Consider the following 27,164-nt stretch of genomic DNA (forward strand, 5'->3'; position numbering starts at 1 on the left):
GATGACTGGGGAAGAGAATCCTCTGTTGCTGCTCAGAATGAAGGTTGTGTGGCTCCTTGGATGGGAAAGCAGGAGTAGCTGATTGTCAAGGACCAAGAGATCCAACGGGATCTTAAAGAAGTTGGGCAATGTCTACCTTGCACTGAGAAATGTGATTAACATGATAGATTCTCTAGAAGACTAATTGTAGAGGAGTTACCTGGGGAGAGCTGGTGTTGTTCCTTGATATGACAGTTCAGTACTTTCATCTCCTAATATCCATAAAGAAAAGCACTGAACAAAGAAACTATCAGAAAAGGAGCAGGCGAACTAGTGATTTTAGTTGAAGAAAATTGTTTCAGAAGGTCTTGTGAATGTGCATTGCTTTCATTAGGATTAATGGAGTAGGAAAAAACCTGCCTTGCAGATTTTATGCGATGATAGAAGTACCTTTCTTGTCTTCTTGGAAAACCAGGCTTACTTCAGTTTGATATACTTGTGCCTGGGTGTGTCTTCTTCAAATGTCAGTCCTAACTTAGAAGCTACGGAGGCATTCTCCTCAATAAATCATTACTTGAAGGCAACACACACTTTTTTTTAAAATTGGAGTAGATATTTTTGAGCAGTACTATTTTAAGATTATTTTAATGGAAAGGCTTCCTCTTCCTATTTTCTCAGTTGCTCACTCACTAGTGACAATAGGAGATGAAAGCATTGCATTAATTGATCTGTTGGGATACAGAAGAAATAAGGTAATTAATTGTAGTTTGTTTAGAGGGAAGACCCCTTGTTTTTTATTTACCATGTTGTTAAGCTCAATAAAAAGCTAAAAAGCAGTAATAATAATAATTATATTTTTATGCACAAACCTAGATTTAGTTTAATGTGTTGTTTTTCTGGATCATCATTAGCAATTTCACCTTTTTGTGCATTTGGGATGCAGATTGCACAATAATTTGTTCAAGACTGGATTTGATACATTGCCACTTTAATTATTCTGACATAGTGTCACTAGTTAAAATGGCAATTGCATCAATGACAAAAATGTAAAGTAAATTTTTCATTGCTTTCAGTGTCTGAATATATACTGTGAAATTTTAAAAAATGTTAAAATTGCACTGGAAAGTATTTTGTTAGTATTTCTGGTTTTCAAGTGCATTATTGGAAACACTTAACTTGTAATTTTAAAAAGCTTGCTTTCTTGAATAATACTATTCATAACATAATGTCATTACCATTTCTAGAATTCCTTTTATGTCCTTTCATGATTTTCTGTGAATGATACCATTGTTCTGTCACTCACTTGAGCTCATAAACAGGAAAATATTTTACAAATTCAGTATTATGTCAAGGCTATATTTAAGTCTTAGTCATTTCAAATCCTGTAGTACTATCTTTAGGATATATTCTTTCTTATGGAGTAATATGGCATAATCTCTTTTGTCAATTGCTGCAGTGTATTCTCTGTTCTTGTAATACACAGGATCTGGTTGTGCTTCTCTCTGAAACAGAATTCTGCTGCAAAGTCTTCCCAAGAGTGTTGATTGTATCATGTCATTCTTTTTTTATTCTGCAGAATCCCTCTTTCTAGGTGAGTTCTGTACAGGGTACCAGACCTCCCTTCAAAGTCCTTCCCTTGTCTGCTCCTGTCCTGTCTGTCATTAAGTCGCCAGTGATCTGCTGATACATAGGGGTGCACCTCCAGTCAGCCCTTCAAATCTTCTTGAGCACTTCTTGAAGTGTTCTCTCACAGAGTAGCCTAAACCAGAAGGCAGCTTGACTCCAGCTTAGTGGTGAATTGTCTTCTGCAGTGGGGTGCTGAGGGGAAATCTCTGCATCTGGTGTGTGCAGCAGTCCCCAAGCAGACATGGATCTGGCTGGTTGTGTTCTGACTGTGCAGAGCGTGCGGGTGCTTTGGATTCCAAGTAACCCTGCACTGGAACTTGCAGACATGCCTTAGTTTCATAGCTGCAGTTAAAATTCTTTTAGCTTTCTACCGGGTGGTGTGTTGTTTGTTAGCCTCGAATTAGATCTTAATCACAAGTAAAATTTCTGAAAGAGCCATCTTCAAACTGTTGACCAAATAAACAATGCTTCCAACCTAAATCTGTTGTATTGGGATATAAAGTCACAAGCTGCAGTTTTAGTTAAAATGTGAAGGACTGAAGTGCCTGAATGTTTTCTTATACAGAAAATACTTTGGCAATACAAACAACTTCCAAATTAAAATTAACTTGCTTTTTTCAAGTAGGCAGGTTGATCAGGTGTAGAGAAAATAAGTGAAGACATGATTGTACTAGACACTATGATTATATAAGGCCCAATAAACAAAACAAAAACCAAACACAGGAATATTGTAATTTGCTTTTGAGCAGTCATATAAAAATACCAGATTCTTTTTAGTGGGTATAAACTTCTACCAATTTATACAGGAATTGGTCACAAATGTGAACATAGGTAAATGTGTAGGACAAATGAAAGAAGATGCATGTAGAGAAAGGCAGAAATAGTCACGTTTCTGTCTCTGGTAATAAATTGGCAAAGACAAGACATTCCAGTTCAAACAGAATGAAAATGGATCCAAGTGCGTATGCAGATTTATTTTGTGTCATGATGTCTGTTTATTAATAGAATTCAGAGAAAAGAAGGCAAACTCAATTTGCTAATTTCAGTGAATAGACTTATTCAGCTTCCTATTGAGTAATTACAGAAGGCATTTTTCATTTTAATGAGTATTCTGAATTCTTTATCTCTTGGTTTTCTCTGTTTCCCATGAGAAATTTGCTGTCTTAAAAGTGTTTCTTAGCCCTTTTGTCACTATTGCATTTATTTCTAGATTAGTTAAAAAGTGATTATAATGTGCAATTTATAATGACTAGCGTAAGGAGATACTGAACTGAAGGACTTGGTTATGTGATGGAGAGTTGTGGTTTAATATGTGAACTTAGTAAAATCTGCTTTCCTAATTGGGAAAAGCATTACAGAAACATTATAGAAAGTGTCAAATGGTAGCTCTAGGGTTTTAAGTTAGATAGATCTTATGTGTGTCAGAACTTGGTTTGTTTCAAAAGAACAACTTCCTTGTTATGACATGAATAAAAAGTACTCTGGAGAGACAGCTTTCTGTAATAAATGATCTTGGCTGTTGCATTCTAGAGTGTTCACAAGCTACAGGTAAACATCTTGAATTTCTTTGCCATATTCAACTATGTGTCAGGGAAAACAGACATCTATGCTTAAACATAATACTAAAGTACTGGGGGGTTTTATATGTTTATTTCATAGCTAATGACTGATTGTTACAACCTGTATGTTATTCACATCACAGGTTTTCTGCTTGTGATCACTTTCATATGTAGTTTGGAATTCCTGCACTTGCCACTGTGATGCCATCTCTCATCCTGCTGTAAATGGTTTTGTTTCACTTTTGTCTGGGATAAGCTCAGAAAAATGTGTATGTGCACATCTTAGGCTTTAAAAACTGTTTTATTTTAACATAGATTACTATGAAAGCTTGTTTTTGAATTGCACTATGAAGAAAATGTCCACTTTTGAGGTTTGGGTGGCAGGAAAATGCTCGGCTTAAAAAATTGAGAGACCAGGATAACTGTGCAGCAGGGTGGTGAGGCTGTGGATTCATTGTTTTTCCGTAATCAAGAAAGACAAAAGAGATGCAGCATTTTGTAATCAGAAGCAGAGCATGTGTCCCTGTTCCATCACCCTCTGCAAGTCTCATGACAAGATGGGTGTTGGATTCTGTGACCCAGTTATTCTGTATGGGCAGGTTGGGCCCTGCCTCCTGCATACTTGCTGAAATGTTGTGATGTTTCTGAGTTTCTGTACAGACAGAATAGAAATAAAAAAATCTACAGTCTGTTTCCAAAATCCTGGGCAAAATTACTTCCCACCAAAATTTTGTAAATGCTTAAACATTTGCTTCGTTTCTAGGACTGATGTAATTCTAAATCTTATGGGCTATTTAGCCACTATAATAAAAAGAGAGGTAATGATACATGAGAACATAATGAAATGGCTTCTTTATTAAAAAAAAACCCCAAACAAACAAAAAGTAAAGAAACTAATTTTGGTTTGAAATAGAGGTGCTTGAAGGAGGACATGAAAGATACTGGGAGGATATTAATAGGGAATTATTTATTAATGATTTTCAGAATTTGGGGTACTGAACACAATGTAAAAAATGCTTTACACTTGACATAAGTTATAGAACTTATTTTCACAACATACTGTGAAAAGTCAAACCAAAAAACTGGGTTCAACAAGGAGCTTTACAAATCTGTCAGTATTAGTAGTGTGTGGTGTTGCATTTTAGTTAAATAGTATGCTCTGTCTCACCCCTCGAAAATGTACGGTTTATTCCAAGCCTGTAATCCTCCCCCAAAGTATCCTGTGTCTGCAATCCCATTGGCCCAAGTCTTACTCAGTGCCCACTTTGAATCTCCCTGTTAAGTGTGCTCGGCAGACCAGGCTCTCTCTCTTGGCCCTTTTCTCCCTAGCTTCTCCTTCTCTCCCCCTCCCTCCCTCTTCCCCCCTCTCCCTCAGAAACCATGCTGCTTCCTGGGGCTAGGACCCCCAATAAGACCTCATCTAATTAACACCCTCAGAAGTAGTGTGGAGTCTCCTTGCTGCCTGCTACCAGCGAGCTCACAGCTTGGGGGGCCCACCAGGGACACCCCGGGGACCACAGACACACTGCAACAGTGATGATAGTTCAGAGCCAGTCTGACCCAGATGGATGCTGTGCTGATTGGTGGGGGAGGAAATGATTTTTACTTGTGTCATCTTCAGTGTTGGCTCTCCTGAAGACAGGATTCTGTACTTTACAGGCTGTCACTGTGGCTAAGTTTTGAGTGGTTTGGGGTATTTCCTTAGTTACTTTTTAAATCTCCTATTCAAAGTTGGCTGTTGAGCAGGAAGGTGGTGTGTGTCTTGCCTTTGCCAGCAGTGGGGGAGTGTGAGATGGTGGGCTTGGGTCACCAGATTATCAATGACTTGCTTTCATATTGAGGACATAAAGCTGACTTTCCATCCATGTGCACATTATTAACAAGTGGATCAAAAAGCAGCGAAACAGAGCCAGAGTAGTGGCGGCAGTGATTGCAGGTACATTCTAGATTAGTAGAAACTTAAGTGACTGAAAAGAAAGTGCTAGGTATTGATAATTTTATACTAAAATACAAGTTGGTTACTTTCCCAAGTGTTGTATTTTTCTAAACTTCCTTTTCCATAAAGTATCACATCAAAGTGGTCACGGAACAATTGAGATCAAGCATTTCCATGTGGGATGGGATGGAATGGAATGGAAAAGACTGTTATCCCTTGGTTCCAATTTGTTCTGGTAGGACTGAAAAAACTGCTGTAGAGTGTGCAAGAGGGTGACAAGGTTTTGTTTAGCCTTTCTTCTGTACACGCCATGTGATGGGAATCAGGACAGGTGATTCCCAGACAAGACCAGTAATTTAATGTTTTATTAGCTGTGGTTCAGACTTGATTGGTAGCAAGTGCCTAAAGAGACAGTGTGGAAGTCTTACACTCACTAAAATAATATTTTAAGTATTGTTTTAAGAAATTTTCATTCCTACAGGCCAATTACAGCACCACTGATTTGTGACAAATGAACTTGACCTCTAAATGACAATTGAGTCTCCCTATACAACTAAAAACTACATAGATGAAAGCATTTAGAAAGTGAAGTCTGGTGGGGTCATTAGGTGAGTTGTACCTTTTTAGGATCTCAGCAGAACATTTTATGGTGCTTCTATCAACTGCTAAAGAATCTGAAATACAGAAGATTAAGACAGGTGCTTCTAAGGTACTAGGGAAAGTTATAGCCCTTAAAGTACTGAGATATGCCTGTGTTAAAGACAAATTGAGCAAAAGAGTGTTTTAATGCCTGGCATAGCAATGAGAAGGAAAAAGGGAGACTTCAATAATTAACATCTATCTGTTTTATAAGGGTGACTGTTCAACATGTAAAATGTTTATTTATTTTTGAGTGTACTTGAGATTGTCCTGTGATATAAACATTGTGTTGAGAGAAAAATCTAGTTCTTTTTGAGCAGCCTGTCCTCAATGCAGTGTAGCCATAAATTCTTTTTTCATTCTACTCTATCTTCAAAATGAAATAAAAATGCAGTGGAACATATGAATGCGGTTGAATGCAGCAGCAGAAGACATACAGTGATTCTGTTCATACCAGATATTTTGGTAACTGGGAAGTGTTATTTTTTTTTGGGGGGGGGGGAGTGCAAAGTGGCAAGATATTTGTTCTTTTTTGTGATGTTTTTCGAGAATTATTTAAAACAAAAAAAAATGTAATATAGAATTACTTTAAACAGGAACATGATACAATTATTTTAGGAATTGTTTTTCAGTAGGTATATAGGTGTTTCTGTGACATGTTTATATAAGTAGTCTGATCCCATCTTTAGGATGTAAACTGATCTGCCTGCTTGTGAAACTAGAAGTGATGCCTTTTATTTCTCCGGCAGTTAACTTTGAAAGCATTTTAAGAATGTGGATAATTTCACTCTGCTCAGAGAGGCTGACAATATTTTTTTACTTAATATCAGCAAATGACTGGGAAACAAAGTGTTTTCATGTGCATCTTTGAACCCAGGAGTGAACAAGTATGTTCCCTTCCTCTTTAGAGAATTCAGGCTTCCACTGTTGGTATTAAAATACGGAAACTATAGCTTGAATGGAAACTCACAACAGGTCACGGTTTTCTCTCTCATACACTCAGATCATTAAAAAAACTATTTATTCTTTAGATCATGTAAACTTGCTGAACACAATAAGACATTTTGGTCCCTACAAGGTGCATGATACAGTATTCCAAAAGCCCTTATTATAACCAGGGGACTTAGTTTTACTTCTTTGAAGTTTCTGTTGCAAATTCCAATTCTGTGATGGGAATGGGGACTGCATTTCTTGGGGAGCCTCCGCGTCTCTGTTTGAAGGTTCCATCTGGTGCATTAAAGAGCTTTTGAAATAATAGCATATAGAGTACATTCAGTTTCTTAATTTTTTCCTGCACTGTGTTTTTTTCGATGTGTAAATCTAGTGTTGCTCCCTCAGGTCATCATTAACTTGTTTGTGTATTTGAATTAACTAACTTGGCAGCTGCCCAGCACCTCCTGCAGATTAATAAGAGCAAGTTTCACCTTGGTGAACTTTTTTGGTCCTTTCATGACTTTACATGTGACATTCTGCTGATTGTCCATGACTAGTTTTTTTTCTGAGCTGGTATTTTAAAGAAGACATGTGGTTTCTTGAAAGTGAGGAGAACAAATAAGATAGCACAGTTTATTGTGCCTAAACAAACATTGAGACAGATCTTCTTCCTCTGATGTTAGGTTGATGTGTGTCTTTTCTCCTGGAAATACAAGAAAAAAAATTACATTTTCTCATTCAGTTTGGAAAGATTGTCCGTTCTTGTGTAAGGAGAGCTGTGGAGACTGAAAGACTGATACTAAAGTTTGGAATATCTGTGTGTTGTTTAGGAATGGGCCAGGGAAATATTGTCTCTTTATGTTTCAGATAGTGCTGTGTTTCATGTGTTCTGCTGAGCTGTTTTTGCATCCACGGCCTGCCAAAAATACATGAGCTGAGAAGGCCCTTCAGGATATGTAGCAGAGCCGGTAGTGCCAGTTTTTGTGTGGTCCAAGTGCTGTGCCCTTGTGCTGCTGTCTCTGTACGTGGTGGTAAATGATTGCTGCTGCTTACTGAGCACCACCCAAAAGGATTGTGCAGGGTTTCAGACAGCTCCAGTTTGTTCAGCTCCTGAGCTGTGGAGATGTTGATCTCTTGCCATGATAAGATATGTGGATTTTGTGTTAAGACTGATTTCTTAATCAGGGGAAGTTTTTTCTTTACAACCAAATTTGAAAGAATATCAGTACAATAAATGTCAGGTGCTTTAAAATGGAGCAGTTCTGAGATTTACACTTACAGCTTCATGGAGTTCATCTTGTATAAATGTTTTGTTGGTTCTGCATGACACAAGATGCTCTTTGAACAGTTGCTTCAACTTCAGTTATTGTCAAAGTTGTAAGACTACAGTAAGGCTAGGTTATTACAGCTGTGGCAAAAGGTTGTGGGAAAGGGAAGGTCAGCAATTGTCATGGCATTGGAAACTGGAATGGAGAATTACATCATGCCTCTGCAGCCTAAGGTGTTCTAATGAGTTTAATCACATTTTAATTAGTGTTTCTAGGTAATTAAAATTTTTCAAGAGGTGTTGCTAAATAGATATACTTGAGTTTGAGTTTCCACTGTGTCTCTACAAGCTGGCTTCCAGGTATGCTGTCTGTTCTACAGAGGCTTAGGTTCATCCTAACTGTGGTGTTGCACATGTAGGTGTTCATTAAACTGCCCTTAGATGTTAGATCATCTCAAAAACAGCACCACAGATTAATCAGGGCTCCTGACCTAAGGCCATTTGTGCCTTCTCTTTGAATCTGGGGATTACGTACAAAGATGCTCTCTTGCATATTTTGGAAATATATGAAAACTGCAAAACTACACTATAGTACAGAGAACTTGTATAAGTCAAATTGTTTTGTAATTACCAGATTTTACAACCATTTGTTAGCATTTACTTGAAAATAAATTTCTACATTCATATTTGCCTTGAAAGATCTTCACCTTTCCTTAAGACATTAATTCCTTTTAGTAAATGATAGTTTTTCCTTACAAAGATATAGTGTACTGCCATACATTTTAATATAAGCAGTTGGATAGCTTGACATTAATTTTCTTATTTTTTTAACTTCTACTGATAAGAACCAAAGGAAACTTTTAATTTTTTAATATAATAATATTTTTGCTCTTAATTTCAGTGGAAGTAGCCAGTAAGTAATTTTTGAATTGCAAGCATAAAGAATGTAATAAATAATTTTATATTTCAATTAAAATTCTGATGTGCATTCCTGTAATAACACTTATTAGTAAATATGAATATAGTTTCATGAAAAAAATTAAATACTAGCCTCCATTATAATTTAGTGGAATACATAAAATTTGCTATCTTTTGAGAAAGTAGAACAAGCAGATCTTCCTGTCACGCTTATTTTTTCATTTGTATACAGGAAAATGAAAACTACCATTCCTGTGTTGAATTTCTACTTGGTCACTTGGATTTTAGGCTAGGTATTGAATTGAACTGTTTGAGTAATTTGAAATCAAGGAAATATTCTCTGCATATGTAAATATGTAAAAGGTCGGTGATACTATCCAGGGTAGTACTTCAGAAAACTCTGTCCATTTTAATATATTCTATTGTTATACTTTGAAATTTAGACAAATCTATTGGATGAATATTTTTATAGGTTTTTACCTTTTTTCACTTTAGGCCATTATTATGTACTTAAAATAAGAGGTGTCTTGTAGAAATGCACTTATCTTTAGATTTTTTTTTTAAGTGAGAATTAACTTCTAATGTTTCAATATCTTTTAGTATATTGGGCAAGTAGTGTGTAAATGCAGAAGCAGCAAAAGGTCATCCTGTCTTCCCAGCTGCCTGTGGCTGGTTTGCAGCAAATAAGGCGAATACACAAGACAGTAAAGACAAATCTAGTACTCAGCAAGCATGGATTGTCCATGCAGTGAGTGAGACGTGCTGCATTTTGGGCAGTATGAAGACAGTAAATTACTACTTACAACTGTAAAATATGGAATTAGATATAAGATACCTCAATGTTAACACATTAATATTAACAACATAGATTGTTTCAAGGTACACTTTCTAGATTTTCATAGGAGGAGCCACTTTCCACTTCCAGCCTAGCTTTTATGGTGAGATTAGATATTGCAAGTGTCTTCATCAAGGTTTGGAAGTAATGCTGATAGCAAATTGTTTGGTCATACTTGCTTGCACTTTGCTTTCAGGGATTCTTTGACGTCTCCATGAGTGCCAGGGCAATTTTTTTACCCATTAGCCTCATACCCTTTTCCTCCCCCTTGCACACATAAAGACTATTTTGCAGATTGCCTTAATCCCCAGGCAAGGGTGTGTTTATTTGGGATTGGAAGATAGGAGCAGTGAAACATGCAGAACTGGCTGGTTGTGTACAGCAGGGCAGCTGCTTTCTGGTGTGTCTGCTACAAGAGATGGTGGTTGGGCTGGTCGCTGCTGGTGTCTGGCTGCAGGAATCAAGCTGACCAGCTGATACTTGGTGGGCTGTAAAACTAATTAAGTGCTAAAAAGAAAAGGGAGAAGAGTGGTAGCTAAGGTAGCTAGCTCAACCAGTCTGCATCTGTATCCAGTGTAGAACAGCCAGTTCTCATGCTTTTCATGGTTATGAAGAATTTACTGAGTGCCTGGTTGGTGTATTTTTTTATTCAGTGTTATCTACAGCTAGAGGCTCTGTTATTTTTATAGGCACTTTCATCTCCCTTTTTTTTTAAAGTTCCCCTTCATACAGCAGTTATTTATTTCTCAAATACTTAGTCATTTGCACATCACTATTCCACAAGCTCCTCTGACATTATTAGTAACTGATCTCTGACATACTATAGATCTGATGGCTTTGGTATTAAAACTGATTTTGTTATCAGAGGGTGTTTGGTGAGGCAGATATTCTGCAAACCCTGTTATTCCTTCCTCTTGCCTGTGACCATGGGGAGGTTAGAGGCTGGGCATGTCCATTGTAGTTATTCTGTATTGTTCAAGATAGCAGAACAAAAGAGATTTTTAAAAAATCACCTATCAATGCTCTGATATTGGTGTTACTTTCTAACCTAGAGGTTCTATTTCTGATTATTTTTTCAGTAAGTTTGTAGTTCTTGAGGACCTGAAGGGGTTTTGTGAGTGGCCAGAAAAGGAAGGAGATTAGCAGCTCTTACTCATCTTCTATTGTGACAATACGTTAGATACGTATTCATTACAGAAGCACACTCTACTGATCTTCAAAAATGTTCTATTTCATTATTTACAAGTACTTACTTGTATATTTTGTGTGATTAACTCCTGGGGTGGGGCTTGTTTGTTTTAATTATCATTAACCTGTTTGTTTCTGTTTACACTCTGCTTGAAATACTGTGATGTGGTTCTTAGGAAGAAAGTTATTTAGTAAGCTGCATTTGTATCTACAAGCTGTGAAGTTATGAGTCTCTTATTACTACTTGTTTTCACACTAGACAGCAGTGTGAAAAGAGTTTTCTTTCTTCTCTCTGCCACCTTACTGTCTCAGCTAGGTAGGGGCAGGACAGAGGCAAGAATTGCAGAAGAAACTTTGATGACCAGTGGAGCTGACCTTGGAGAAGCACAGCTTGGGCTTTATGAATGTGTTGGATGAATGTGTTGTTTAATAACATATTTAAAGCAGAGTTATTTCAAAAGAAAATACTTTTTCTTTCTTCCCTTAGAATCTCTAAAGTTTTGGTCCATTTGTCTAACAATAAAGACAGTTGGATGGGTGTTACTGTTCTCTGTGTTCAGTTCTTTGTTCCATTGGGCTGTTGGATTCAAGAATTTAGGCCACAGTGAAAAACTCTTCCTGAGAGCTTCTGCACTTCTGTTTTCTTGTCACTCCCTGTGGCTGTTGCTGGCTATATTCCTTTCAGTTGAAAGGTGGTATTTTGTTTTGTTTCAGACTGGTGGGCTACATAATGATGAAATATCTTCTGGTATCCACTTAGTAATTTCTAGAGAATTAACTTCCAGGATCTAATGTCTGTTAAAGCCAGTTTATAATGTTATGAGTAACAATTATACTATTTGTGAAAATTACATTACATGTCAAAGCCCCCTTAGTATTCTTTAATCATACTGCCATACCTGAAATGAGCTGTGACAGTGATACTTTGGCAAATAATATGCCATGAAAAATAGTACTGTTCTAATATTTTCCAGAAATCTGAAGCCTACTGATGAGTGAGAGAAGAGTAGTTATGAAACTGCATGAAATTTATACTACATAATTATATTGCTATACTGTAAAAGCTGACAGTGATGTGAAATTTGGCAGCAAATATTACTGCTGCTTTTGCCCTTCTTTTGATCTTTCTTACTTTCCTTTCTTTCCTCCTTCACCACCCTAGTTGAAGGTCACAGAAGATGCAAAGGGAAAATTTTGAGCATTTTTCTCTATCATGAGGCCAGATTTCATTGGTGAGTAGATTTTGCTGTCAGTCAATTTTGTTTTCAAGCACAGTATGTTCTCACATGAGAAGTTACATAGACCAGATGGCTAATTGGTTGCTGGAATATGATGATGTTAGGTTTTAGATTTCTGATTAAACTGAGAGCTGTGTGGGAAATGCTAATACAGTCATCAGTAAGGGGCGGAAGAAATTATGAAGAGGAAACTTCATTTCCTTTGAAAAGAAATACAGAATGTTGTCACTTTTACCATATAGAAAATAAAACCATATATCAAAGTTGATATATATCAAAGCATTGGTTAGGGAACCTGGAAGGCTGAGAATTTTGATGAAAATGGAAGAAACGTATGTAAATTGGGAAACAAGTGCTTACCTGGAACTGAAACCATTGGGAGAGGCAAATATGTGATTTCCTATATATGCCAAATTATGTATTATGTTTTTGGCATTTTTTCCTCTTCAAACTAGCATGTGCTTTCTAGTCAGGAGTTTTCACAGATTGACTTCTTTCAATGGGTAAAAATTTCTTGGACATTCTTTACAAGACTTAGAAATAAAAATAATGACTGGCTCAGTCTTGGATATTCTAACTGAACAAGAAACACAAGTTATGCCCAGGATTAAGGTGTGTTAGTTCAGTTGCAAACCAGGCATTTCACTATGCAAGTGTCATTTGAAGACAAGTAATTTAGAAATTTGCCATAGTGATAACTTTTAAATACCTAATCAATTTTATTCCGTGAATATTCCCTCAACCTAGAAAATGTTACTGGTATCACAGTGATGATTGTGGTACAATGAATGTGTTTTGATGGAGCACACTATGAATACTTGTGTTTTGTCCCCTCTGACTTTTTGGTTGTTTGCTCTTACTGTGAGTAAATACTGCTTTTATAGTATGGAAACCACAAAATCCGAAATATTTTTTCATTTATCCCGTTTAGAAAAGGAGAAAAACAAGCACTTTATTAATAGCTATTTTACATTTAAATGTTTTAAAAAACACCACCTTCATAAAAAGATGGATTGACAAAATGCAACTGTGCAATATTCTGCAGTAATAAATTACAAGTATTTGTTTTAGTTGGCATTTCTCCAGTTTCCGAACTTGCTTAAAATTGCCAAAATCCTGTCCCTCATTTCTTGTAATTCTAGTTTATTCAGCTTAGAAATAGGAAGAACACTCCTTGCTGTTAGGAAATTCAGTTTTGTGCCTATTGTGTTATTGTTTATAGATAATGTAATTTCACTACTTAAACAGTTTGCAGGCAGTTATTTCAGTGTAATGTTGTGTATGTAATGTGAAAATGATCACTTTTTTAAGGAGGGGAAATAAAATGAATGATAACGAATTTTTTTTTAACCATATCAGTCACATATAGTTACAGCATTATATATCCTAAAGTTTCGTATTAGATTCTTCTTCTTAATCAATCAAATGCAGACCTGTGCATGGCACGATGAGAACTGCTTTGTTATTTTTAATGACAAGATGAAATCCACATTGACTTATTTGAAAAGTGCAGGAGCTCCCTCTCCTGGCTTAGAGCGCTGGAAATTGCAAGTTTCTGGGAACGTTTTCAATTTATCAAATTTAAAAAATACCTTATTTTAAACACTTACCTGTAGAAATGTTTTTCTGGCATCTTGAAAGTAATGGTAAAAATTAGTTTTGATGCCCATTTGGATTCTGCTCCGAGGGCGGTGTTTGTGTTTCTGCCACCTGGCTTTGTACCCCCATAGGTAGCAGATGATGTCCTCTTGTCGGTGTGGTCATGCTGGAATGGTCATGACAGCAACATTTAATGTACTCTCAAGTTCCAAATCCACTATGTCCCCCACCCATACTTTTCACAGCCTTTGAGAGGAATGCGAGTCGTTGATGGATGGTAACTTCGTACAAAGCCCTGTAAACCATCCTAAGTTTAGAAAGAAGTTAAAGAAAAATTTAAACGTTTTACAGTTGATGGATATAGTGTGACTTCTTTCCTCGCCTCCCATCCATCGAGAGAGCAGTAGGAGAGAGTTATCTTCCGCTGTTTGTTTATTCAATTACTCTCTTTTCATAGCCTCTTCAATGTTGCAAATCCTCAGAGAAATTAGATGGTTTTGTAGATACTTAAATTTGGTAGGGTGTTTTATACAACATCGTTCTCAAGGGTAGGAACCTGATTTGAAAAGGTAGCACTGGAGACACATCTCTTACCTTAGATATTTAAAAAGAAACCCAGTCCAGGCAAAAAACCCATTTCTGAATTCTGAGAACGCAGGTTGATTAAACATGGATTTAACTCATCTATCAAAATAGGAGCCAAGAGTGCCAGATGAGCCCTAGGCCCTGTTCTGTCCCATATCTTACCATCTCAAGGATACTAATGCAAGGAACACACATCTGTACATACTGAAAGAGAGCAGTTACTTTGAAGTGGCTACAGTTTTTGCGCCTGAAGTAGCTTCACATAGCTGAACTCAGTTACCTGCCCTTTCTCAGTTTTTTGTTGGGTTTTTTTTGGTGTGGTTTTTTTTGTGGGGTTTTTTTTGGTGGTTTTTTTTTTTTGGTGGGTTCTTTTTTTTTTTTTTTTTTTTTATGTTGTTTTGGTTTTTTTGACATCTAGGTATTTTTAGCTTTTAAATTCAGAAGGAAGATTGACCAGGAGTATAAGGGAGTAAATGATATGAGTGGAAACAGTGCACAGTCCTCTATTAACTTCTTCCATACTATTAGGGAATTTTCAACGACAGCTCAAGGGAATGCTTTACTGTAGAATAGTTCTGCATTGCATCATCAGAACTGCTATATTCACAATATTGTATTTTTCAAAGCACTACATTTTTTAAAGATGTTTATGCACTTTAATTTAGCTACACTTGCTGGCACAGGTATGCTTATTGCTTCATTTAGCACCTTTGTCATTTCCCAGTAAACTTCAAGATGGTTGGAGAGGACCAATGAATAACAAAAACTGCCAAAAGTTCACTGTCAAATTGCTTAACTCTGATTTATACAGTTTCAGACAGGGAAAAAAAAGAAAAAAACTTCAGTATTTCTAGCAAATGCCAAAATAGAATCAATGCAGCATTGTTCACCTAGTTAAAATTCCAAGATCCAGGAAATGCAAACATTAAGTTTCCAACAGCAACATTAACTTGGACTCTTTGCATATCCTGTGTTTTCCTGGTATGCATTAAGTCTTAAAGCAATGTATTAAGCTGTGAGTTAAACAAGAAAAACAGAAAAAAAAAGTCTTCATGTAGGTAGCACTGCCAAATTTAGTTCTGTTAGCATTTGTGTTTATTGACCTTTTATAATTTTAAATTATTTTCTTCATAAAGATTGAATATGGGGGGTTTTTTGGCCAAATGAAGTGAAATCAGAGAGCTTGTCTTCACTGTAGTGTGAACTTGACATACAGTTTACCCCTTGCCTTAAACTTGACTCTTTAGCAGTATCTCAGATTTGAATTAGGTAGTTTTAGGTCTTGGAAATATGACTTGAACCTCAGAGGTACTCTGATTACTATATTGGGCTATATAGGTTGGCAAGATAGAATCAATTCCTGGTGATACCTTTTTTGCTAATTAAATTTCCACATAACTTGTGTGCAGAGTGATTTGACTCAGAGTAAATCAAACATAAAGATGTAAATCAAACAAAGATGGACTCTTAACTATATCTAATTTGAATTCTAATGTATAGTTTTGTAAGCTATATATACAATTTGTTCCAAAGTTTTTAGAGTACTGCAGTTGCCTGTAAGTAACTGAAGAGACAGGAAAGTCCTTCTTTGAGGGTGGTTCCATCCTGGAGATGGTGCAGAGCTGCAGGCAGACAGACCTTCCTACGTGGATGTTCCTGTCTGCAGCTGCTAACATTTGCCACAGACTAGGCTTTTTACCTGTTTGAACTTGGCTAATCCATGTTCTAGAAGAAAGGGAAGAGCCTTAAAGAAGGTATTTGGAGAGTAGTAAAGCAAAGATTTGATGGTTAAAAATAGATTTGGAAATTGACCCTAGGTTTAGAAAGCAATGGTGTGACAGTCATTCATATTTTCCCTTGTGAACAGTGGTATAAAAGATCAGTGGGGTGGGAGTGGAAATGGAGAGAGGAGAAAGTGAAAACAGTAAGCGAAGTAAAAGTAAAATGTCAGGAGGTGGGAATATTTATAAATTGAGGGGGTAAAGGTCAAATTCATTGCTGGAGGTTCTTGGATTCATCACAAGAATAGTGAGTACATAGCAGTGTCATAAGGGAAAAGGTAACATGAATAGAGATGTGAAGCAAGAAACTGCAACGTAGAATTTGGACAGCAGGGCCTGAGAGAGGGAAGCTTCTCTCCTGGAAAGAGGGGAATGGAGAAAAGGAAGATAATGAAAATAAAAATGGAAGGAAGTATATGCTAGATGACAAGTCATACAGTGGCTTTGATGCAGTGGTGCTGCCAGAGTTTGCCAAGAAAGGAAGAGGGGAGGGTATGCAGCAAGAAGAGAGCTTTTCAGGGGCACCTGGAAGTTAGAAGGAATTGGAGAATTCAAGAATGAAGGATGGTCACAGGGAACTTTCAGAGAAGACAGAAGACTGCAAGAAGTGTCTGGTATGCTTGGTGTACCAGCAGTGCAAAGGTACTGGAATGTGTCATTGATTGGTTATTGACCTTCACCTTTCTTTCCTTCTATGAACTTAAATCACAGAGAAGTGATTGAGAAAAAGCTTGTAAACACAGACTTTCGTCTGATTAGCTGTCTGTCAATGTGCAATACTGTTTTTACTATTCACCTGTACACTTAAGGAATATTTTGGTTACTTATTCTCAAGATGCAACTAATAAATTACCATTTAATAAATCAAAATATTTTTCAAAATTGAGCTAAAGGTGTATTGTCCAGATTTCTCACTGAATTTTTAAACTTCACATTGAAAAAAAACAATCTGAAACTGATTAAAATGAGAATTATTGTAGTGGGTTTTTTTCTTGGATAAAAGCAAGATACTAAAAAAGTAGGGTTTATTCTGATTTTGCTCTCAGAAAATAAACCCCATGCTTAATTATTAGTTAACCTATTTTCTTTACCCATCCTCTAAAAAATAATCACATTTTGACAGAGGAGGATTATGGAAAATTATGCTGAACAAAGGAGAAATGTTTAGAGGATTAGTTGATCTGAAAGAGAAGGAGTGATCAAAAGTTCTGTAATAAAATTTGGAAGCATTGTAAAATATATATGTGTCTTATTTGGCTCTGGAGGTGTTAAAAATTTTGAGTTTGAAAAATAACATTCTGACATTGGAGGAGGTATTTCTGAGTTTTAAATAATAATTTGAATATTTATGTAATTGTGGGTATGATTTTTGGATGTAACTGTTTAACAGACCTGAGAATTGATGCATACATGTTTTGTTGGACTATGATGTAAGTAATGCTGGTGATGCTAATACATGGCTAAAGTATTTAAGTAATTTAGATATTTACTAGTTTCTTTAGGATGTCCTTAATCCTGGTTTTACTTCTATCACAGATTTTCCATTCACTTTTGTTAATGTGGGCTCAAACTGCTTTGTAATACTATTAAAATAAGAAGTATATTTCTAAAATTGGAGTTGCAGAGCCCCTTGGTGCAAAACATTTTTAATTGTTTGTTAGGGAGTGTTGAGGTTACTGGATGACTCATTGCAGTAGGTTTTGCTGAACTCTCATTTATAGAAAAATTGCCAATTTTTTCAGTATTTTGGGGGTCAGTAAGGTTTGTAATTTACTGTAGGTAGTTACATTTTTCAGACAGACTTTCAGGAAACACTGCCAGAACAAAACTATTTGTGCAGGTAATTAATGGAGAGGCTGTGGTACCTGCTGACAGCTATTTTCCAAGGAAAGGAATGGTTTGCAGCTAGGGGAAAAGTGTTAAAAGTGTGCCCAAACCAGTAACTCAAACTGAAAGAGCAACCTTTGATCTGAGACATAGTTTAGGTCACATTTTAATGAATAGCTTTATTAAACTAGTATATTAAACTAATATTATTCTGTCAGTTGCTACATTTTATTTGCAGAAAATTGGATCTGTCTAAGGGTATTGGACATCTACAACAGTGATGCTGGTTAAAATAAATCTGGTAGCTTTAGTGTGTTTATTTAAAGGAATGTTTTCGTGCATTTAAAGGCATGTGTTCAATTCAAACAGTGACATTAAGAATTGAAGTCTGGACAGAGCTTATGTAGGGGTTTTTGTGTTAAAGACAGAGAAGGTGCAGGTTGCAAAAAGCCTTGCCTCTGTTTTAATATTGGTACTTATTGAACATATTTCACATTTATCATGGCAGTGTTTTCAGGCTGCAAGAAACTTTCTGAAACTTAAACTGTAATACATCATAATATATAAATAAATAACAATATTACCAACTTTTAAATATCTTAATATAGTCTATATTTGATTTCCGGGGCTTTTTTCTATGTTGTATTGACACATTGCAAGAATTATTTCACACTTGTATTTAGAGAGGATTTAGCTAACAGTGGTGTCTAGATAAATGGTCCTGCTCCAGACCATGAAAGAATATTATGGGGAAAAACAGTCTGAAAAAGGAAAATTGTTATACCAGTTTCAGTGTTGCTGTTTGAGTTGTTAAGGCGAGATTTTTCCATTGACACAGGATTATGCTGATCAGGAGGAGAAACCTGTCTTGCTGAAGTTGTGAAGGAATAAAATTGTACGCTGTGCTCTTTTCCTTCTCCCTGTCTTCTGAGCCCTTTGAATAAACTCAGTCAAACATGAGAGAGGATCTCTCCCATATATATGAGCTTCTGGCACATTTTTGGAAATGTGTGGTCAGGTAGTGATTGAAGTTGTGTGTTTTCTGTTAATAATCTAACAAGGGAAGTGTCTAGTGGGAGCTCATCCTTGAAGAGAGAGAAAGACAAAAAAATAATAAAGATCCACGCACGTAGCTTAGACACCAGTCACGAGGGCTACTCACTGGAAATAAGCCTGACTTTTTTCTGGTGTTGATCAAACTGCTGGAAATAGCCACCACAGACTGAAGGGGTAGTAATTTCTACTGTCTAAATGTTTTTCAGTACATTCTTAAATACTGTCTTTTTATTCCTTGTAGTCAAGGATTTTATCCTTTAGATAATCCCTTTTTTTTCCACCTGTAAAAATTTTCCCACAAGTAAAGGCCAGAGAGAGCTATCTACTAATGCACTGACTTCACAGTCAGATTTGAGCCATGGAATTAGAACTCACACTGCAAGATGAAATGATTTTAGAAGTATTTTTTTCCAAACGTCTGTTTGTTAAAATATGTAACCATAAATGTATAAATTAAATACCAAGCAGTTACGCATTTTCAGTGGATGCTTAAGAGTGCCAAAATTTTTTACTGTTCTCAAAGTCTTTAAACAAAGTGAGGCTCTTTCTAACATATCTGTAGTGTAACTTAAATGAAATGGAAAACACTGATAGAACATTATACAGAAAAACATAGAGAAGCCCTTAATTTTTCTTATGAAGACTGATACAATGACAAGACCATGAGAAATTTAGTGAAGGCAGCTATTGGTCTTTTCAGTTTGGGGCAGTCCATGTTTTCTGTGTTGGTGTATTAGTTAATTACATTTGGTAATTGCCATAGATATTTCTCGGGGTTTTTAAGTAGACTTCATACAGAGAGATGCTTGTGATAGTTTTAATTTTCATTACACATATGGCTGAGTGAGTCAGAGGTAGATTCTTGCTTCTGCAGCATCTTTGAAGACCCATCATGTTTATGCACATGTCCTCTGTGCAGTAATTCAAGCTGAAGATTTTTTGAAGGTTCCTGTTGCCAGCAAGTATGTACTGCCTGTAGGGGTGGCTGAGCAGCTTTGGAAGCCTGTCAGGAGCCACAAGTGAGTTCCAGTAGCCTGTCGGAGACTGTGTGATTAAGGAGGTGAAACCTTCTTCAGAAGAGTTTAAGAATTCACTAGATCCCCTTACATAACAGCTTCCAAAAGAGTCGACCACCATTTTCAATTCAGATTTTGTCTACTGAAACAGATTTACTTCTCCCAGTCTAGAAAACCCCCCCTTGGCAATTTCCTGTGCTCATTGGGTTTTGGAGTCTTGTATACATGTCTGTAGTCACTCAATTACTTGAGGCCCCATAATGAATACAAGACTGACTGGCTGTCAAATTTCCTGTCTCTGCATGAAATCTCTATCTGGTAGTTTGAATACTATTTGCAGACATTCTGGTTTAGTCCTGGAAATCAAGGTTATAGTCGTCACAATTGTAGCATCCTTTAGAAAAATAGGTTGAATGTTTCTTGTGTCAAACAACCTATGTTTATGTGTCCCATCCCCAGCCTGATGATGATTTGTAGCGTTGCCATGTTCATACGTTTTTTGTTTTTATCTGTCATAAATTAATCAGAAGTCTTCAGTCTGCTTTTCAAATGTGAAGAAAATCAATTTATATTCATTAAAGTGCCAAAATATTGAGTAACTTGTAAAAATACCCTTTCAGAACTAAATATTTTGGAGTTTATTGAGGTTTGTGTGGGAAGTCTGAGGTAGAACCAAGACTTCATGTGTTCTGTCTCCAACTGCATGGCACTTGCCATAAGCACAAATTTGAAGTAGCTTTTCTACCTCATCTTTTCTCGAAAAATGACCTTGACTGAAATAAAGTGTATGCATGACTGATGGAGTCGCTTCAATTCAAAAGCATTAGGGGATGCTAGAAAGAAACTACTAAAGCTGAAATTACATGGAAGGCCATTCATCTTGGCACTCTGTAGCTGCCTCCCCCCCGCTTGCTTCATCCCGACCTCTGCCTGTTCTTACCAGTCCTGTATTCACAACGTGATCACTCACGAACAAGATTTATCCCCTTATCCTTAGCTAAGGGACTTCTCTTACATGTGTGATATGCAAAAAAATGGTTCCCTTGGAGAGCTGTAATTCCACAATTTTGCAGTTTTGGAAGGTGCTTCTGGGAGGCTTCTGCCCCACTCCTGGCCTTGTGTAACCAGGGCATGTCACCCCAGTGGGTAATGTCACTGTAATGACCTTGGTGGTGACACTGACCTGAGCTGTGTCTGGCTTGGTGACCCTGCGGTGTGTGGGAGCTGTTGGAAGACAAGGGAGCATTTATTTCTGTGCTTTCTACAGCCGAGGTTTTCCCCAATACCTGCCGTTCAACCAGACCGCCTTAAAATAGAGATGTCTTTCATTATGCAGATAAACACAGGCAGAAACAATTAAAACGATGCGTTTTGTTATTTCACCTTAATCCGTTTTTATTAAAATAATGAAAAGCAGAAGCAAGGCAGGCCCGTGCTGCCCGGCTCGGGGCTCCCGCCCGCGGCCGCCAGGGGGCAGGCGGGAGCCGCGCGGGGCCGGGCGCGCCGCGCTGCTTCCCCGCGGCGGTGCCAGAGAACCCGATACGGTGCGATCTATAGAAGCAAGGTACAACTGGAATAATGAAATTTCAAAAATAAGCCCTTTTTAAAGGCTGCTTGTAACAGTTCTGCTGGGTATTGTAAATGCCTCAGGTGCACTTGATACTGCTGTTACGTTCCTGGCCCTGGCTCCTAATTTTTATGGAAAGATGGATTGAACTTCAATTTAGGAATATTCGGTAATCCCTCTCAGGACATACTGTAACAGCTGGTATTTCTGTGTTGCAGCAAATCGATTCCATACAGCAGTCAGCAATGCCTATGGCTGGGCTCCGGCAAAAACTTCCAAGGCATTTTAAATGAAGTGAGCCAAAGAAAATAGCATCATCACTGCAAAAATGTAGCTTAATTTGCACATTAGGAAAAAAAAAATCCTCATCCCATTCCAGCAAAATATTAAGCATTTTACTGGTAAGGATTTCATCAGGTCATTTATTTTTCATTAATATATATTTAGGATCAGGGGGCAATAACTTTATGCTGTATATAGATTTCTTAAATAATGAGGAGCTTGATTTTTTTTGTACTGAATGATTTACTGTGAAATAAAGAAAAATAAACTCATGGAGTTGAAATGCATTGCATATATGTAGATCAGTAAGATTTTCTGCATTTTGCAGTGAACTCTTTTTAAGGAACGTGAATTTCTGGTTAATAGTAATATGCTTATAATGAGAATACCTTGTTTGGTTGGTTTTGGTTTTTTCCTGGTTTTTTCCTGTGGTTTTTTTTTTTTTTTTCTTTTTTTTTTTTCTTTCTAATAGGTGAAAGTACTTTAAGATGCATTTAAATCAAAGATGTTTCATTAGTAATCAATAATTTTGTTTTAACCAATTTCTTACACGTGTTAAAGTAAAAATGTCTCTATCCTTCACATGGCTGCTCTGGTGTGCTTGCGCTGAGGACTGTCACTGAGTTTGGGACGGGACTCCTTTATATGTTAAACAGAAAACAAGCAGAATTAATGTAAAGTGAATATGTTCCTTCTTAATTGGTACAATGTGTCCTTGGCTATGATGTCTTTTTTTTTTTCCCCTCTTTTAAACTGTACCCTGGCTAGCTTTGCGTATAGATGTTTTACAGCTCTTGTCATCATAAGATGAGCTTTCACTCTGGAATACTTAATTTCCTTATCCATGCTTTAAATTTTAACTTGAAGGACTTTTGTGCTGATTTGATGAATGTCAAAATATTTTTTTTTTGGAGCTGACTTTTTTAACTGTGATCTTACTTTCTTCATAAACTTCTATAATTTAAAAAAATCCTAAATCCTAAACAGTCTTAATAGATATGCTTTTAGGTTGTTATTTGGTTCTTTTCATTACAGAAGAATTTGTCCAGGGAGGTAACTTCTGCTGTTTTTACCTTCTTAACTAAACCACCCAGGTTCACTGGGTAAATGCCTAGGGGGCATAAAAAACCCCCATACTTCAAAAAAACCTGCCAGACTATTTAAACTGTAGGCTTATGCCTGGGACAAGTGAACAAGTAACTTATATCTAATAATTGCTTTAAAACTTATTAAACAAAATCTTGTGGATGGCCTTTAGTATGCTGCAATATTTTTAGCCATATGGAGACTTTTTTCAGTGAAAAACAAAATTTTGAATAGCATACAGTGTTTACAGCACCTGTATATCACTCTTCCACAACACTGTTGCCAAGTTAAAATGGGTCCAAAATATGCACTTTAAGAGCCAACATGACTTCAAAAGTAATTCTGATTAATATGAATGTGTTTAAAAAAAAACAACAAAAACCAAACCAGCAATAGCAGTGACAAAATACTCTTCTATTTGTTTATTTTCATTTGCTAAAGCAGAACTGTGCTGTTTTTTTTCTTCCAGGATTGTTTTTGTTTGCTGAAATCTGGGAAAAAAAAATTCTTATTTTCTGTTAGCTTCTACTTCCCCCTCTCCCTTCCTTCTCACTGCAAACGCATCAGTGTCTGCCCCGCTCTAAGTAGACATTTGCTATCTTAACTTGGAATTTCTTTTCGTATGTTTGCATTCCATTTTGTATTTTAACAAGCTTGAATACAAATGCCTTCACTTATATTTGAAATTAATTTTAACTTTTGTTATATGTAATCTGAATTTTTCTCAGAAAGTAGTTAAAAGAATGACCCAAAATTTACTATCAAGTAGACCTCTACAATTATTACAAAATATGTGTTAAAAAAACACTGACTTTGTCATAATGAATCACAGAAAAATTCCTTACATGGTAATGGCTACATCGACTCCACGAATCAAACTGGTATTTACCTTAGAAAAGTATTTGCTCCAGTCCTACTTTTTACAGCTTCAGTTAAAATTTAGATTATATTTCCAGATTGCAAACAAAAATCTTAAATGACCTGACAACAATTGAAAGGAGGCTAAATAGAAACACTGAATAAATTACCGTGCTAGTAAGCAATGTTATTTCCCTGAGATAAATAGTAGCAAAATTTGAATTACCTCAGTTATTCACAGTTTTAATAAAATACCTCACATCTTTATTTTCAAAATGCCTGACACATTGGAGTTAAAGAGTATAATTTACACAAGAGATACGTGTTGAATTATCCTTAATGCAGAATGGAAATATTGGCTAGACTGAAGAAAACAAAACTTATTTCACCTGGAGGAAACAAAAATCTTAAGAGTCATAAATAAACGTCTAGTGCTTGGTTTTGAGAATCTTAAATAAAAGCTTATTTCATGATAATCATTGGATTTGATTACCTGCAGTAATATACAATTTAACAATGTTCTTAATTGTAAAATTCTATTTCTGTTCTTTCTAGGAGAAGCTGGGAGATAACATAAATCTTTGTAGACAACTTGGCTGCAAGCAGTTAAACTGAAATAAACTTCTGCCTTCTGGCTGCAGTGCTGATTTGAGGTTTCTGTGTGACGCTCTGCAGACTAAATCATGCCAGCGTTATCAACTGGATCTGGAAGTGACACAGGTACTCAGGCCAAGGAGGGGCCGTGTTTCCTCCACATCTTATTTGTTAAGTCTGTATTTCAAGTAAGATAATTAATTATGGTCTCACCAGATCCTTAATTTAAGACTTAAAACATAACCTTTTCTCTCTGAAGTTAATTTAGATACATGAAACACCACAGATAAAATATATTAATTTTGAAAAGTTCCACCACCACCTTCTTCCCCTCCATCCCCAACTGCCTAAAAAGAACAGATCCAAACATATATAATAGATGGATCTGAAGAATTTGGATTCACCTCTGAGCATGGTTCCTACAATGTTAACTTGAAAAAGGAGGAGGGAAAAAAAAGAGATGATGATATCATGCATGCCTTAATATTTGCAGCAGTCTAGACTATCCCCTCTGTGAGTTAGTTATCAGTGGAGTTATTTCTGAACACAGACTATTCAGTTTTGACAACTCTATAACAAATTAGGAGAAGAAAAATACTGTCTCAAGTTCAGTTCCTTCACTTGCCTTCCATATCAGAGCCCAGTTCCTGTCACTGACTGCTGGCAGTGGGATGCAGATACGTAGCTTTCCATAGTTTTCACCTTATTTTTGGCAATATTAGGTTATATTCAAAGGTTAAATTTCATCTTCTTGTTATCCTGAATTCTCCGTCTCTGACAATATTTTTGTCCTTCTGTTTGCGATAACTAAAGTTAGTATTTTTGCTTGAGAGTGTTTGTTAAAAAAGGGTGATCCAGCTGGGGTTTCAATACAATACAAAAATCCTGCTTTCCACCTCTGTGCCACATAGTTTTATGCATAAGAAGTAACAGAAGGATTTGGAAAATTAGGAGAGACATTTCAAGTCAGGAATCAAAAAAATATGTGTTTAAGTATGCATATAAGGAACTGCATTTGATTGTTATTTTTAGTAGAATGTACAGGGCAGTGCTTTTGTTTCCCCTACACATAAAATTTATCCTAGATGACAATATTAATCTTTACAATTAGGGTGTGCGTCTGTTTATTTGTTGCCATGGGGAAGGAGAGTTGTTTGGTTTTATATGCTTTTTTGACTCCCTATTCCTGTGTTTAAAGGATTTGACTATGACTTTGCCAAACCCTATCTCTGCATACCTTTCTTTTCTCTCCCTCTCCTCATGGAAATAAGTGAGTTGAAGCTGTTCAGTATGCTAAAGCTGAGGATTGGAAGATGTGTTAGGGTTTACTCTAGGCTAATTTTCTACTCTGGACCTTTGCTTTCTTTATCATGCACCCTTTTGTGTCCTTTCAAAACCTTCCTTAATTTTTACAAAATTAATATTTGTTTATTTTTAAAGATTGCAATATGTCCAAAAGTAATAGTTATGGATTTTCTGAATAAAAAAATAGAAGGGTTTAAAAAAGTAGAAGATGATCCTAATTTTGAAATATTGTGTGTTAAAATGCCTCTAAGCATGTTTTACTGTGCTATTTAATCCATATGACAATGGAAACATACGTTTAATAATTAAGATCTGTGTTAAAACTCAGGTGTCTCCGTTGTCCCATGAAATTTATAGAAAAACATGATACATGCCATTAATATCTTGCTGTTAAATAATACTGCTTGTTAAGTCCTTTTTTGTTCTGCCTCAAGTTATAAGTTGTTTCTCTAAATAAAAATTAGCATTTGGAGTGGAGAATTTTTTTCTTCCACTTCCTGATTGGGCTGATATGCACTTAAGTATTTTTGGGAGGTTATATCAAACTGTCCTTTCTACCTTGACTATGATACGGGTGGTTTCTAACTGGAGTGCTGTTTTTCTGCTGTTACTCTCACTCTTTGATTAAAAAGTAGTGATGTGCATAAAATTTTTCCTGCCTCTGTTTCTGTGTGGGTAAGGAGTCTTCTTCTCACCCTGCCTGCACAGACTGGTATTGTGGTATGTGATGAGTTGAAACCGCCCTGTCTGGGGCACAGAGGACTTGGCAAGTCACTTAAGTGGGACCTTTAGGACAGGGACATAACCCTGTTCAGTCTGTTTGCTAAGACTCTCTTTTGTAAATACAATCAGACAAAGTGGAGCATAACCTGTTTTTGTATCTGTTAGATGCTGGGAGCAATAAAAGTAAACCTGGATTTAAAAACAAATTAAAGAATTCCGAGAGGGTTTGTAAATAGAAATGCATCATCTGTGAATATTGAAACTTGCCATGTCATGGACCACTGGACATTCAGTCACCAGTATGGGAACATTATTGATTCAGATTTTTTTTTTTAAATGGTCTGAAGTATCAGTTCACTGTCAAAAAAATAGGATAGTGTTCATCATGGGCTGTATTTGATGAGATAAATGTTTATCTGACTGTGTTCATTTTACCTTGCTTTTACTTTGTCTACAGCTTTTATTAGAAGTGGTACCATGTACTTGCAGCTGCTTTCTTCATATGCATTCTTTATGTACTTGATTTTGTCATACCATGTTTTAACCTGTATCTTTTTCTGAACACAAGCCATGCCTTTTAAATCTGTTTTGAGGGGCATTTATCAGGCTTTAAGCTATGATAAATCAAAATCATGGCTACACTATTTTCAATCTTTTTAAAAACAGTTTGTTTTAATTTATTCGGAGTGGTATAGTGACTTTTAATCTTACACCTTACCAGGTTGATCTGGCTTCACTAACCTAAAGGCAGAGGACAAAGGCTTAGG

At 36.4% G+C, this 27,164-nt stretch overlaps 1 protein-coding gene across 9 annotated transcripts in view; it reads left to right on the forward strand.

Moving 5' to 3' along the window:
* The window catches only part of MPP7 (MAGUK p55 scaffold protein 7), a 147,062-nt gene that overhangs the window by 16,840 nt on the left and 103,058 nt on the right, over positions 1–27,164 (forward strand). For 3 of the 9 annotated variants that reach the window (XM_085564752.1, XM_021543033.3, XM_085564776.1), the window contains 2 exons: positions 12,043–12,112; positions 24,331–24,495. In XM_085564752.1, the coding sequence (XP_085420878.1) occupies positions 24,459–24,495 (37 nt within the window). In that variant the 5' untranslated portion in view covers positions 12,043–12,112; positions 24,331–24,458. Of the gene's footprint in view, positions 1–12,042; positions 12,113–21,767; positions 21,951–24,330; positions 24,496–27,164 lie in introns of all 9 variants that reach the window. The other 6 variants (XM_085564746.1, XM_077788708.2, XM_085564767.1 and 3 more) reach the window with 3 other exon arrangements.

The sequence above is a fragment of the Lonchura striata genome, chromosome 2 (assembly GCF_050655825.1).
Source record: "Lonchura striata isolate lonStrDom1 chromosome 2, ASM5065582v1, whole genome shotgun sequence".
Taxonomy (NCBI): domain Eukaryota; kingdom Metazoa; phylum Chordata; class Aves; order Passeriformes; family Estrildidae; genus Lonchura; species Lonchura striata.